General features: G+C 38.0%; 1 protein-coding gene across 6 annotated transcripts in view; it reads right to left on the bottom strand.

Annotated features, from left to right (window-relative positions):
* Positions 1-2,164: 2,164 nt before the first annotated feature.
* tns3 (tensin 3) overlaps positions 2,165-14,141 on the bottom strand; it is a 42,651-nt gene continuing 30,674 nt past the window's right edge. For 2 of the 6 annotated variants that reach the window (XM_023965059.1, XM_023965063.1), the window contains 14 exons: positions 12,771-12,928; positions 12,546-12,678; positions 11,041-11,121; positions 9,746-9,860; positions 9,116-9,645; positions 8,763-8,849; positions 8,552-8,683; positions 5,843-5,938; positions 5,320-5,397; positions 5,066-5,143; positions 4,717-4,885; positions 4,568-4,636; positions 3,489-3,518; positions 2,165-3,405 (listed from right to left, as the gene is read on the bottom strand). In XM_023965059.1, coding sequence (XP_023820827.1) covers positions 3,261-3,405; positions 3,489-3,518; positions 4,568-4,636; positions 4,717-4,885; positions 5,066-5,143; positions 5,320-5,397; positions 5,843-5,938; positions 8,552-8,683; positions 8,763-8,849; positions 9,116-9,645; positions 9,746-9,860; positions 11,041-11,121; positions 12,546-12,678; positions 12,771-12,928 — 1,901 coding nt within the window. In that variant the 3' untranslated portion in view covers positions 2,165-3,260. Of the gene's footprint in view, positions 3,406-3,488; positions 3,519-4,567; positions 4,637-4,716; positions 4,886-5,065; positions 5,144-5,319; positions 5,398-5,842; positions 5,939-8,551; positions 8,684-8,762; positions 8,850-9,115; positions 9,646-9,745; positions 9,861-11,040; positions 11,122-12,545; positions 12,682-12,770; positions 12,929-14,141 lie in introns of all 6 variants that reach the window. The other 4 variants (XM_023965058.1, XM_023965062.1, XM_023965060.1 and 1 more) reach the window with 3 other exon arrangements.

Below are 14,141 nucleotides of genomic sequence, written 5' to 3'. Positions count from 1 at the left end.
TTTGCATGATCAGTCCTCTTGTCCATAGATGCATGAATAGCTGGGAATTTTAGCAGGCGTTGCAATAGATCATTTCTGGACTCACAAACATGAAGAGAAGAACAGATGAGTGAAATGCAGAGACACCACATACAGTATTTAGCCACTTTGCCAAACACACTGCAAAAACTGAATCTTAAGAAAGTAAAACAACAAAAATTGTCCTAGTCTTGAAAAAAAAGTGCTCACATTAAACAGTTTTTTTTAAAGCAAATTAATCTTAGTCTAAGAAAGTCTATCTTAGTGACTAGAAATATTTTCGTAAATTTCTTCCTCTATTGGCAGATTTTTATTTAATTTTAAAGACTTTGTAACACGTGCACTGCCTCTTTTTGCAGTGCACATGTCTGCTAAACTGTTACAGTACAGTGGAGGACACCAGATGCAATATCTTCCATCTTGTAACGGCTCATATTTATAAGCAGCAAAGCTCAAAGGTTTATGAGAAACTCCAGGACTCTGTGCAACACAGAAGAGTGAAGCTCCAGCATGTTTGGAAGTCTGCAGAGCTTTGTTCATGCTCAAACCTAATGTTTTCTGTTATGAAAGCCCACTTTTTGTCTCTCAGTATTTTTCTGAGGCCTCATTGTAAATCCATGCCAGAATAAACTTTCTATTTTTGTCCCCAGCCTTTGTTCTGTCTAAGAGGAGAAGCATTGAACTTTGCCACTCTAATTAAGTGGCCATAAGGATGCTGCAGAGCCATAGCGGTTGAGGAATGACTGTGAGCTTTGTCAGCCTAATAAACAAGACCACATTAGCTGCATACTGTCATTAAAAAGAAAGCCTGGTGGACAATTTATACCACTGCCTTAGTTAAAGTGCTTTCATGCAAAATATACATCATGTGTACGTTTAAAACCTTACATACACAGTTTAATGATATCATTTTGTTTAGCTGAATGGAGCCATGTCATTTTTCCAAGCCCAGATTAATAAAACACCAACAATACACTGAATTCTTAATGTAGATATTAAAGCACAATAGTTATTGCTAAAAATGTTTTTCTAACGTTAAATCAAAAAGACTAATTAGGATGTTTTCCGCCTTAGTTTGACAGTGAAATGGTTTTTAATAAAGGTGTTGGCACTAAAGTTAGATTGGGGTCTGAACATAAAAAACAACAAAATTAATTTTGAGATTTTGAATTTACACTTTAAAGCCCGCCCGGAAATACACATAAAATAAAATCTTGGTGTCTTCTTGTTTCAGCCATGCTCAAAAGTCTCTTCCTGTCTTCATCCAGCTTGGTAGACACCTAAACATAAATCAGTGTTCTCAAATTACTGCATCATGCTTTTAAAAATGATGCAGTTTCTGACATTTCCCTCTAAAATGCTTAAAAAAGTATTTGTTTTATTGGACTTTTAATGGGTTAAATGTATTTTAAGATTTCCAAACTGGCATCAGCATTCTTCCTGCTTGTTCAAGTGAAAATGTTTTGTTTCCCCACATATAAAAGCACAAAGGAGAAGAAGCAAAGTTAATGTTGTGATGGATGAAAAAGGCATAAAGCATCGTTCATTATTATTGTTAGCAGTGTCCTCTGCTGGCTAACTAAATAAACTGACATCATAGCTTTTAAATAAGGTGTGAAATTAAACGTTTTGGATGATATATCTTTTTTATTTACATAATTATTTGAGATTATTGCTTATGTGCAAGACATTTACCATCTATTGTCACTACAATTTAAACAGTTTTATTGTGTCTATGAATAATCTGGGTTTATATATAATGTTTTTTCTAAGTTGCATCTTTTCCAACAGAATTAGACCTGAATGTAATATTTTAAAAAAGAAACATTGGGGCACAATGATCCCTGCTACAATGCATCTTCTAAGCTAACTCTAATAATCTGCTGGGAGTCAGCTGTAACGGAAGTAAGGTTACATTAAGTCTCATTTTAAAGTCTCTCCAAACTGTTGACATATTTCCCTCCACACATCTGTGTTTCTGTACGTATAAATTCTGCTGAGTCAGCATTAAGCAACAACCTCTGTATGATACTTTTGAGTTAATGGCAGCACAAACTCAAAAGATTGGTTTTATTTGGAAATGATGCAAAACTGGATGTCGATGTATAAATTTACAAAATCAAGATAAAATGGGATTAAAACAGCATAAAATAACATTTTTATAAATGTCACTGTTTATTTACATACACATTGGAAAAAAAGCAAGAGCAGTACACAAATAAGTAGTTCAAGTCTAACTTGTTATACATAGCTTTTTCTGTGCAAGTTCCTCTATAAGTAAACAAGCAAACTAACAAAGTTAAAAGTAAGAATATTTTCTTTTGTTGAAAGTACATATCAATAACAAACAGCTCATGTATATTCTAAAAACATATTCCTTTTTCCAGCACAAAGGTCTCATTGGTTTCATTGGTTTTTCATACCGATTAATAATTCTTAATAATTTGGCACCTGTGAGTAGAATAACAAATGTACCGTATCAGACGCAGCATATTTTCTAGCAGTTTATGCTCAGTCCATATATATATATTAGAGTTAAGTTAAGGCTTCTTCTTAAAACTTGCTCTCAGTGGAACACATGCACACACAATCGGCACACCCACGCTCCCATAAAAAATCTTACAGACAGCTTTAAAAGTGGTCATGGTAAAATACATTTCCAGAAAAATCCTCCTCAAATGAGCTCCAAGCGTGCGAAACATGTACACAAGACCGAAGTGTTAAAATATACATCATGGAGATAAAAACAACAAAAAAGTTCAAATGTAGTCACTATGTTCTAAACAGCTTTTCATGTATTTTCTTTTGAAATACTGACCAGATACATCAAAAAGGTGCTCCTCCATCAACCACAAATGAACAATTTCTTACTGGCTTGCGTTCAGTTTTTTGGTTTATTATTGAAAAAACTTTATTTATAAATTTGCACCACACATTTTAGCTGTAAACCAAAAGGGAAGCATTTTTTTTTGTCCTAGTAAATCTACTAGTCATAAACTTAACAAAAATACATTTATTTAACCCTTATATTGTATATAAGAGTTATACAATGTACATAAGGGTTATACAATGTTTTTTAGCCACTGATTGGCAATTTGGTAATAATTAGTGTTAAATTCCAGTTATTATTCAGGATTCAAAGTTTGTCGATTGACCATCTTCCCTCCTCATTTTCACATCAGTCTTTTTCTCTCTTTCGTGTGCTGGTTTTCCTCGATGGTGTCCAGGTTATCAGCTCTGTCCTACTTACTTCTCTGAGAGCCAATCATTACCTTGGACACAAAGTTGACAATGGCGCTTGCTGGTTGCTCAGGGTCATGCTCTGCAAACAAATGACAAATGTTGTCCATGGAAGTGCCAGTTTTCCTCGCCACAAAGCCGAAGATCCTGAAAAGGCAGAGGACAGTAGTCAGTACTTTGCTATCTATTTTTGCTGACTGGCGATCTGAAAATAATGATTATGAACTTACTTTGCTGAGGGGCAGCCGTCTTTTTTCCATCTATAAATAGTAACAAACTGCAGTATTAGCTTAATGTGCATTTTATTTCTTCACAACAACCATATTTTTTCTAAGTATAAGTTGCAGTTTTTGCGTGGTTTGACCAGGGGTGCAACTTATACTCAGGAGTGACTTTTAAGTAATTTTTCTAAAATAAATATTAACTCATTCAGTATTTTCCCACAAACAACTGGTTGTCCTTTAGTAGTTGTTTTCCACTAATAACCCCTAGAGGACACTGTAGGCAAGTTTATTAGTATTTGCCACTGACAGCAGTGCAGAAGAAGAAACACAAATGGAGGAGAATCTGATTGTTCTCCACCTGAACTTTTAGACATTTTTCTTATCTATATTGAGACGAAATTATTCTTCTTGTTATTATTTTTCTTCCTTGGACTATTGTGGGACAGCAAGTCATCAAACTGTGTTACAGAGACACGGAAGTACCGCTAAAAGCGCCATCATTTAGACGTTGGCTCCTTTAGTAGAAGGTAAAAAACAAACAAGAAAAAGCCTGGATGATTTCATGAACCCAGACATGAAGAAGTGTTTAGTGATGCTTTTGTAGAGCTTTTAAATATATCTGATTTCTAAACGTCATCCGTGTCCTCCATGCATTAGAGATGAGATATATATTCAATGCTTCCATGTAGTAAGGAGGCTAAAAACATGACAATAGCTTCTCCCACACGCAATGGGAGTGTCTAGTTTATGAACAGATTTCTGGACAAGCACTGAATTTCAAATTTTCAAAAGATGAAATGGACACATATGACACATGTCAAAAAGATGTTTTATCCCAAAAGTGCAACTAAAGTGCAACTTATGCTCAAGTGTGACTTATATATATATATATATATATATATATTTATTTTTTGCGTTATATGCATATTTTGGCTCTTGCGACTCATACTCTTGTGCGACTTATATCTGGAAAATACTAGAATGCTGGATTTCTCAACAATAGGCGTCTCTTGCCACTTCAAGTGGCCACAATTTTTTAAATTTAAAATGAGGAAATGTCCAAACTTGAAATCAGCAAAACTCACTTTCTATCTTGAGGATCGAGCGCACAAAATATCACTGTGTTGACACTGTAATGCCTCCTGAAAAAGAGCCTGGAAAGACACAAAGGTTTAGTTAAAAGAGGTAGATCTGTCTTTGTGGAAGCCACACCAACAGGATGTGCCGTACTCACTTCCTCTGGTTGTCTGTTAGGGTGATTCCCTGGGAGGAAACCTTGAAATGGACCACAGTGGAGGTTGGCGGCGGGTTCAGGTTCAGGGTCATAGTTGTGGCTTTCTGCACTGCCTGGTTGCCTGTTAGTGACTCCATCTCCACTGAGCTCAGGTACCACACGTTACAGGCTGCAGCAACAAACAAATTTAGGGATGAGTTGTGTATAGAGCAGATAACAACAGGGTGTTTTCATTGAGACAGTAATAGAACAAGAAAAAATAACTGATTTGCTAAAGAGTCCACTGTTTAAGTATTGTCTCATCGTGTTTTTCTACCTATTCACAGAGTGATTTAAACAGCTTGATTACCTGCTCCCTGTTTTAGCAGCTCAGCAGCTGAGTTTGTGACAGAATGGGCAGGGTTCTCCACATCATCCTCCAGAGGATCTTTGACAAAAAAACACAAGAGATCAGCAACTACACCGACAGGTATGATTATCACATGGTCACTTGGGAAAGCAGTCGGGTGTAATTGCAGGTTTGTGGAAGCCACGAAACTTCAATAATGTCTGCCTTCTATTTCATACTCCGATAAATGGAGCGTGACGATAGCGTGCATTTACCTCTGTCAGGTATAATAAGTTTGCAGGGAAGGGCCAAGGGAGTGATTGAATGCTGGCAGACCAATGCGGTTAAGCTTCCTGCAAAAAACAATAGTGGAGGGAAACAAAATTATAGTTTAGGATAAGTGTGCACAACACTGGCTGCAATTTTTTCATGCACCACAACTGAACGTGTAAAACTTAAAGAACTGACCCAACAATAAAAAGTAAGAAAAGCTCACAAATGCTTATAGATAAAAACCCTTAAAATCTAAATACTTTGCCCATAAAAGTTGCAAATTAACTTTTCTTAAAAAAGCCACACACTTGCAAGTGAAATACAAAGTGCACAAACATGGAACAAAATCTAAAGTGACACTAAACCAATAAAAAAAAGGAAGGTACGTTTATAAGTTTAGTGCATTTAAAAGTGAGGGCCTCCAACAACTCATAAACTACTGGTACGCTTCACTATGTGCCAATAGAGGGCAGTGTTGGTCATTAAGTGCTACTTTAATCAAATTTGGTAAGAGCAACAACTCACCAAAGTAGGGCTCATTGGGACAACCTTTCAGCCGCACTCCTTTTTGTGTGCACTCAATGAGGAAGTGCCGCACTAACTCATTGGACAAATCTCCACCTGTAAACAAAAAAAAAATATAGACTTGATTAAAACATCTATTTATGAGTCTGTCTGCATCTACAATACAATGTAGGTTCATCAATTCCATGAAAAGCAATTACCAGTACTTTATATATATATATATATATATATTAAAGGTTTTTTGTCAGTTTTTATGTAGGAATGACTTATTCTGTTAACAAAAGTTTAACATGTTGCTCATTTTAAATCTTTCCTTATCCAAAAAGAAATGTTTTATAAACAGCATAAAAAAGTTGTAATAAAAAGGAAAACTACCTTTCTTTAATCATACCACCAGAAACCCCAACCCATAGGTTTTATTCACTTATTAAAAGTAGTGAAAACACAAAAAATCTAATTTAATCATATTATCAAAAACCCACTTTGATGAAAATCATGTTTTTTTTGGTGTTTTCAACATGTTCTTGCTGCATTTTTTAATGATGGAGAACTTAATTAAGCTTAAAATTGCATTTCTGAGTATTTCTTTGTTCAAATTGTTTTGAATCAGGAGCAGACGAAAGAATGCAGTTGAAAAAAGCTTGTAGCAGTGACGCAAACCACAGCTTCCTGTTCTGCTCCATTCTGATGCATCCACTTGTGGACAAATAGATCCATAAACGTCTTTGTTCTCCTCATCTGGACTGATATCTGGCTCAAAACTGTACGTCTGGATAGTCCAATAGTGCTCGAGTGGGACTTTAAGACATGCAGTGCTTGTAGTTGAGAAAGATCTGGGAGGCAGAAGTTTAAAGGAAACCTTCTTCTTAAGAATGGGTTGGGTTTCATGCTTTCAAGGAGTTAAAATGCCCAAAGCTTTGTGCAGCACTGGACTGTGTCATGGTGTCAGTTCAGCTGCAATGAACGACAGAGCAGAGAGGGCAAACAAAAGGACAGGTGTGAGCCAAGACATATGAAGGACAGAATGAAGGGAGCTGAGGGGTGGGGGACTGTTCAGTGTCATAATCTACTTCCTGCATGTCTGTGCTTCTTTCATGTCAATGTTATCAGGCATGGATAATAACAGGGTTTAATGTGAACCGTGCTGAAATGCTCCGACATAGGGTTTCATCCATCAGCATGTCCTTCTATTAGGCATGTACTTGTGACTTTTTAGAGCTTTTAAAACATGTTCATGCAAGTTCACCAGTTCTCCTCCTGCAAATACTTTTCAGCACATTTTGAACGTTACAAGAGGAAAAACTCCAACAACTTAACGAGATTTTGTGAGATTTCAGTTCTCGTATTTCTGACAAGCTCAAAGGAGCTTCCTGTCCATAAAGCAAAAAATAAAGAATGCACATACCAGGAATGCCACAATTCAGTTTAAAACCCAAATGTTTGCGTTACCATTAAAGTGAATCCTGGGAAAGTGAATCATTCCATCTCTACTGCACACCAATATGTTTGCGTTATACGTGTCAAACACATGTGTGAGAAGGATTTATTATTTTATTAAAGGACACAGGCTTATAAGCTAACTTGTTCATTGTTATTTGCTGAAACATGACCAGAATGCTCCTCAAAAAACTTTCTCTCAAGGCAAATCTCTCTTCTGTCTCCAACATATGACATACAAAACACACTACATAGTGTTTTGTAGTAAGTAGTCACACAGAGACCTATGTTGACCTGAAGTTGAGGTATATCACCTCCTTTTATCAGATAGAGTTTTGTGGGTCGAGGAGAGTTCTACAGAATGTGCTGGGATCAGAAACACATCCTTTGTTGAAGTGCGAAACATTAGCTGCTCCGTCATCCGGTAGATGTTGGGTTGTTTTGTCATAATGTCCCCCAGGAAACACACAGAATGATGAGAGTTCACACACAGACATGTTATCAGGTTCCATCATGATGATGGGGAGTACAGTGTGCTGAAACTAAAGTATGTTTTGGGTGTGACATTTGGGTTCTCCGTAGTTTTGGACCGGTTAAAATCTCAGTCATGACAGCTAAATGTGAGCTCCGCCTAATGTACACTCAGAGACCGTGTTTCTTTCATTGACTGTATATTAGAACTGGACTGAGTGACCCCTCCCATCTCACACTCCAAACAGGAAGTGCCTGCTGGTCCCAAGAAGCCAAACCCCCATAGACTTCCATTAAGAAATAAACAGCTATTACTCAGTCATTCTGTTTGTCAGAATCATCATTCTTGATCTGCTTTTTTTTAACAGGTTCAGATCATTTTTTTTATTGTAAGTTATTCAAGTTATAAACTGGTCAATCAGGAGCCTCAATAAAAGTATGTGCTCTCAAGTTGAATGTTCAAAGGGTTTGATGGACAGATTCTCCATTCTCTAGTATTAGTAGGGGTGTGGACTCCAAACAAACAAGCTCACTCCTGATTGATGGGAGTAGTTCCCATAGAAATGTTGACTCACCCCGACTTGAACCAATCACTGCTTACTGACAACGCCTGGTTTCATTATGGCGACGACTGTGTCGCGTAAAAATGGTGACTAAATTGACTATTTCAATGGAGAACAAAGTAGGCCTTTTTCTATTGGTGACATCACACTCACTTGCTCCGGTTCTCCAATACAGTCAAATGATTCATCTTATCAAAGTTTCAAACCACTGTAACTTACAAAGCGCAAGTACATTTACCTTTTTTGCCTTGTTGGACAATTGTTGGAGGGGGCGTCGCCACCTTCATAGCTAGCCCGTAAGCCCCTTTAAATGAGTGGCTGTCCCGCACAATGAAGCACCCAGGCTCCCTGTCCTTTAAGACTGAGATGGCTTTGGGAAGAGAAACATTTACTGTGGATCCTAAAAATTTCACTGCATTTGTGGCTTTTAAGCCAAAGTTAACACCCACCTTGATCCCTCGAGATGTCAGACTTGTACCAGAACTTGGATGTGTCCTGGACAAACTTTACTGTAACTTGTTTGCTGGCCAGAACGTCTGGAAAAGTCATTTAATAAAAATGTTTACATCTACGAAGGTCACTTTTTTAGCATTAAAATATAGAGGTGTCAAAAGAACAAAAAAATAAAAGAGATGAAGAATAAATCCTAAATCAGATCAACAGCAGCACATGGCATTTAACCAAAATAAAGGCTTGATTTTAAATGAAACTTTTAGAAGTCATGTTATCATATTTCCTTATAACTCGCTTCAATGTTTTTTTAACATATGATTATCTGGACACGACAATCCAAAAATATTACCTGGCAGTGGTGAGGCTGTGTGTAGAGGTTGAGCTGACATGTCTGGCAGGATGTTAGGGAAGGGGATGCTGAGGGAGCTCCCACTGTGGGGGCTTGAAAACCCACTGAGTGCTGGAGAAGCTGTTCCAAGGGAATGTTCTCCATCGGATGCTCTCTTTTTCTCTGGCAGCAGTGGGGGCTGCATCTGGGGAGTCTGTGACCAATTCTGGGTGTCTGTAGAGGTCAATGGGTCTCTGTTAACCGCCATGCTGGGACAGTTTGTGCCGTTGCACTGGACCGAGTCATCCTGCTCTTCAAAGGTCTGAGCGGGGCCACGGTTCAGGGCATAGAAAGCCATGTGAGTTCTCTGACTGCTTCGAGGAGAGCTGTGGGCATCAGGGATCGGGTGCATGTGGGGGTGGTGTGCCAGAGTGGATTTGTGGCTGTAGTCCATGGACATGGAGTGCTGCAGCGGCTGTCGGGCACTGGGGTAGCCGCTGAGAGAGGAGTGGCGACTCAATGGGGGATGCTCTGGCCAGGACTGGTTCCTGCTGAATTTTTAGTGTGGAAAAATCAGCAAAGAGTTGGGTTGATACCTTGAGTCTTTACCTTCTGCTGTTACAAAATATTCATGTTTCTATTTATATTTACCTGTCAATGGATTGATGGGCCAAGAATGTAGACATCAGCATCCTGTGGCAGTTGATGGTGGAATCTGGAAAATTCTCTCGTCCGACACCATTGTTCTCAGAATATCCTCTGGGTTCTGTGTGACAGATAATAACAGATTTCAAACAAAACGAAGGAGAATGTTCTCTATTTTAAAGAACCAAACTAAGAATAAATGGAGGATTAGCGTAGGGCAGCTCATTTACTGAAAACGTTTAAAGAATTTTGAAGTTTCTTCTCTTAGGGAAAAAAAAATCTCTGTTTCAACATTTCAACACCACTACAGGGTTTTAATTTTAGTTAAAGTCTCCAAAGGGTCTTGGAGTTAAATGCACACGAACAATTAAAACCAATAAATATGCACCACAATTTCCTAAAAGCTTTATCTAAATCAGGTGTGTACAAAACTTTTTAAGCTGTGCAAAAATATTTTCCACTTTGATACATATATTTTAGGAGAAAGAAAAAGCCCTTTATTTTCGTGGTCTGGTTGCATGACCTCCCGTAACCATGGAAACAAGGCTGCAGTGAATGCAGAGACTTTTGCCTGGATGTCTGGGGTAGTAAGCAGCACAGTGGGGGCACAGAACTTTTCTCAGGCCTTTAGAAATACTGTAGATTTCCATGGAAACAAGCCAATGAAAAGAAAAAGAATGGGAGCAAAACACAACAAAGTTAACGTAATCACTATATTGTGTAATTTTATTGATGTGACAAATAAAAAACACCAGAATGTATATTATAAGTGTTGCTCTATAGTGTTTTTTTAAGAATATATAAAATAAACAGTTTACAGTTCATGGCAGATCATGCTTAGCTGTCTGTAGCAGAGAAGAATTATGAATCTCCCTGCTTTTGATGACAGAATATCTTTGTTTCAGAGTCTGTCTTAAAAGTGAACTTAAATGCTACCAATAACAATGTTGCCTTTATCAAGCAGACCAAAGGTGAACCACAATAACCCTTCAAGAGAATCCAAACAGGCAGTCACAAGACAGACATGAAAGAGATGACATTCTCTTGTGTTCCATATTGTATTTGAAGGGAAAACATGAGATTTCTATAAAATAATCTTTCTATTAACCTATTCTATTAATCCTATTAATCTTTCATAGGATACCCTACTTTGATTTAGTCTCAAAACTGTTTTTTTAACACTGCTGTTACTCTTAGAAATAAATCCACTTTCCAATGGTGGACTAAAATGTTTTTTTTCCCTTTTCCCCTTCTAAAAGGAACAAACTCAACATCTTCTTTATAGTAGAACCAGAACATACCATGGCTTGTGCTGAAACCTCCATAAGACTGAACAGGTGATGGAATTTGCCTGAAGTCAGCCAGTTCTGGCATGTTTTTTACTGTAAAACAAAAATGAGGCATTAAGGACGCCGTCCAATGAAAATCATGTTTTTGGTGTTTTTAACATGTTGTTGCTACATTTTTTTAAGGATGTAGAACATATTTAAAGGTAATCAAACTTAAAATTGCATTTCTTAGTATTTCTATTTTCATGTTGTTGCAAATCAGGAGCAGATGAAAAATGTTGTTGGAAAAAGCTTGTAGGTGTGACATAGAAGATACAATGTCATGCCACAAGGTCTCGGCTCCGCTCCATTCTAATGAATCCACTTGTTGATGACTAGATCGATCTACGTCTATGAAGAAGCCTTAGGGATGCCCACATGAAGGAGGGATCCTCTCCCAGGACGAACCGGTCATGTACAAGAAGTCTTAGAGAAGAACTAGCTTATCTAACTCTACACCTACATGTCCGAATAGTTCCAACATTGCTTGCCATTTTTGTTGCACCAGTAATGTTAAGTTGAGGTTGTGAGGGCTATAACCTAGTGAAAGAGCACTAGCTGGTGGGGTCTAGTAAACTACTGCCGTTCTGTAGAAACTTTGTCCTAGAAAATGACACAGGTTCAGCCTAAATACTGCACAATTTTAAACTCAAACTTTATTTATTTATATAGCGCCTTTCATTTCATTTAAAAATACAAAGCACTTAACATAAAAGCAGATACAATAATGATAAAAAATGAAAATGATTTAGAACATCAAAAACACAGGACAATCACACACAGAAGGGACCCCTCCCTCACCAGATTCCTCCCTCCACCAACCCAGTTCTCCCAGTAGAACCCTGAACAAAAACAAAGAACTGCAGCTAAAAGAAGGTCTGGCTTCGTACTGCTGTGAGGAAACGGTATCATGGGGATCTATTAATTCCAAGGCCCAGCCCAACCATGGGCTCATTACCACAGCGCCCACCCAACACAGAGAAGCCTAGGGCCACTCTACAACTATTAGAGCACAGAGCGGGACCCCAACCAGCCCAATGAGAACGGGCACAGGAGCAACAGTACCCCCTACAGGTGGAGCCGGTAGTGCCCCAGAACAATGGATCCCCAAGAGGAAACACTGGAGTAAAAAACATCAGAATAAAAATTCTAATAAAATAAGACATAACAGTATTATTCATTAAAAAATAAAATACATAAAATGGTTAAAACATAACCTTAAATATCATAAGTATAATAACAATAAAAAGAGTAGAGCATCAAAAACATAAAGATATTAGTAATAGTCCTTAAAAAAAAGGTAAATTAATAAATAGATAAATAATAAAAGACATAAGCAATTTTCAAAGTCATGTCAAAGCCAGACTAAAAAGGTGGGTCTTCAGCCTCTTCTTAAAAACCTCTACTCAAGACACCACTGGGAACACTTTTAAACTTGGAAAAAAAAACTGATACTGGCATGACAACACTAAACTTACCGTATGGTGTTGGAGGTGAGATGGGGAATCCAGGAGTGGGTGGAGTCATATCCTGAGCAACCTCAACTACATTGTCCATATCAGGGCAATGGTCCCTGTATTCAACAGTGTCACTTCTGTACAGGACAGAATGCTGCTGCAGAAAAAAAGGACATGTAAGCATCACTGCAGCACACTCCTGTAGAAGAAAGTGTCTTAAAATGCAAACTTCTCTGCTGAATTTACCTGGGAGTGTGGGGCACAAGGTGAGTAAGCCTGATGACCCCTGAAATCCTTCGTTTCACCCCATCCGGGGTTGCAGAAGCCTGGGTGATCAATTAAATCCCTACCCTGGCAACTTGGATTCCTCGTGACACTTTCTGGGCCGTTGCTGGACTCGACATCTGCATGCACACATAGAAATCAGCCAGAAGGTCATTAAATGTTAACAGGTTTTAAAGCATCACTGACTTCAAGGAAGTCAGGACATAAAAACCCACTGAATAGAAAAGAGCAGCATATTGACCGTTTGCAACATACAGGCCATTTTTCAACACGAAAATGGTTTGAATTTAACAGACACTTTACTCTTAGATTTATTTAATAACAAGAAAAAAAGGAAAGTACAACTTGATAGAATCGGAATCTGTTCAGTGGCCACATTTGTAACCAAAGGTTAGTCTCCAGGAATGTTTTGTGAGGACAGCTGAGGAATGCCAGCAGCCTAACTGGGGGGGGGTCTAGTGTGTGTGCTTGTGTTTGGGGTTGAATGTTATTACTTCAGTGACGAGTGCTGTCACTTACTACCAGGATGTTAATGTGGGACCTCCCAATGAGCTGCAACCTCCTAATACTTAAGAATGCTAATGATGCGAGGGTGCTAATCATTACTGGCTTTGTCTGGTGCACTCATGCGTTTGTACACGCAAGTTTACGAATTACAGTCACAGCCGTTTTTAGTTACCCCTTGAGTGAAACCAGAAAAACAGACTAAAAACAGAAAGAATTCTTCCTCCGGTCTTACTTTTTCCAGACACAGTAACATGACTGATCAACACATTTGGGTGCAGAATAGTGAACCTTTTTGCACATTAACTTGTTTGTTTTTGCATAGCTGCAAAAGATGAGTCTGCCTGAAAATTTTACACAGTTAAATCAGGTTTTTGCTTGGACTGGTATAGCCCAAATCCAGAATGACACCTCCCATCCTCCACCTGGTATATGAATAAATTTACATCAAGTCCCAATCTTCCTTTGAATGTTACATATTAATAAACACCTTTGCTTCTTAACAAAAGAAATTTTTAATTGGACAATTTTTAAGCACCTTCATAACTTCTTCAGACTGGACTGCCTTTATTTTTAATTCACATTTCTTATTACTCTTCTTACTTGTGTGTTTTTATTTTCACCTCTTTGCTCTGCTGGGTAATTCGTCTGCATTCACACTTTTGTCAAATCACTCCAAAGTTCACTTGCAAGTGAACCAAGTTTTTGGAAGCCAGTTCAGGTGAGCATTTTAACCAGATGAAGCACCTACTGTATGTTAAGGCCGTGTCTTACAGCAACTACGTAGATTTTGCACTTACTGCACAGATGAAAATTGGTCATACGTGA

Source organism: Oryzias latipes, chromosome 17, assembly GCF_002234675.1.
Source record: "Oryzias latipes chromosome 17, ASM223467v1".
NCBI lineage: Eukaryota > Metazoa > Chordata > Actinopteri > Beloniformes > Adrianichthyidae > Oryzias > Oryzias latipes.
This window is presented reverse-complemented; position numbering and strand designations above follow the sequence as displayed.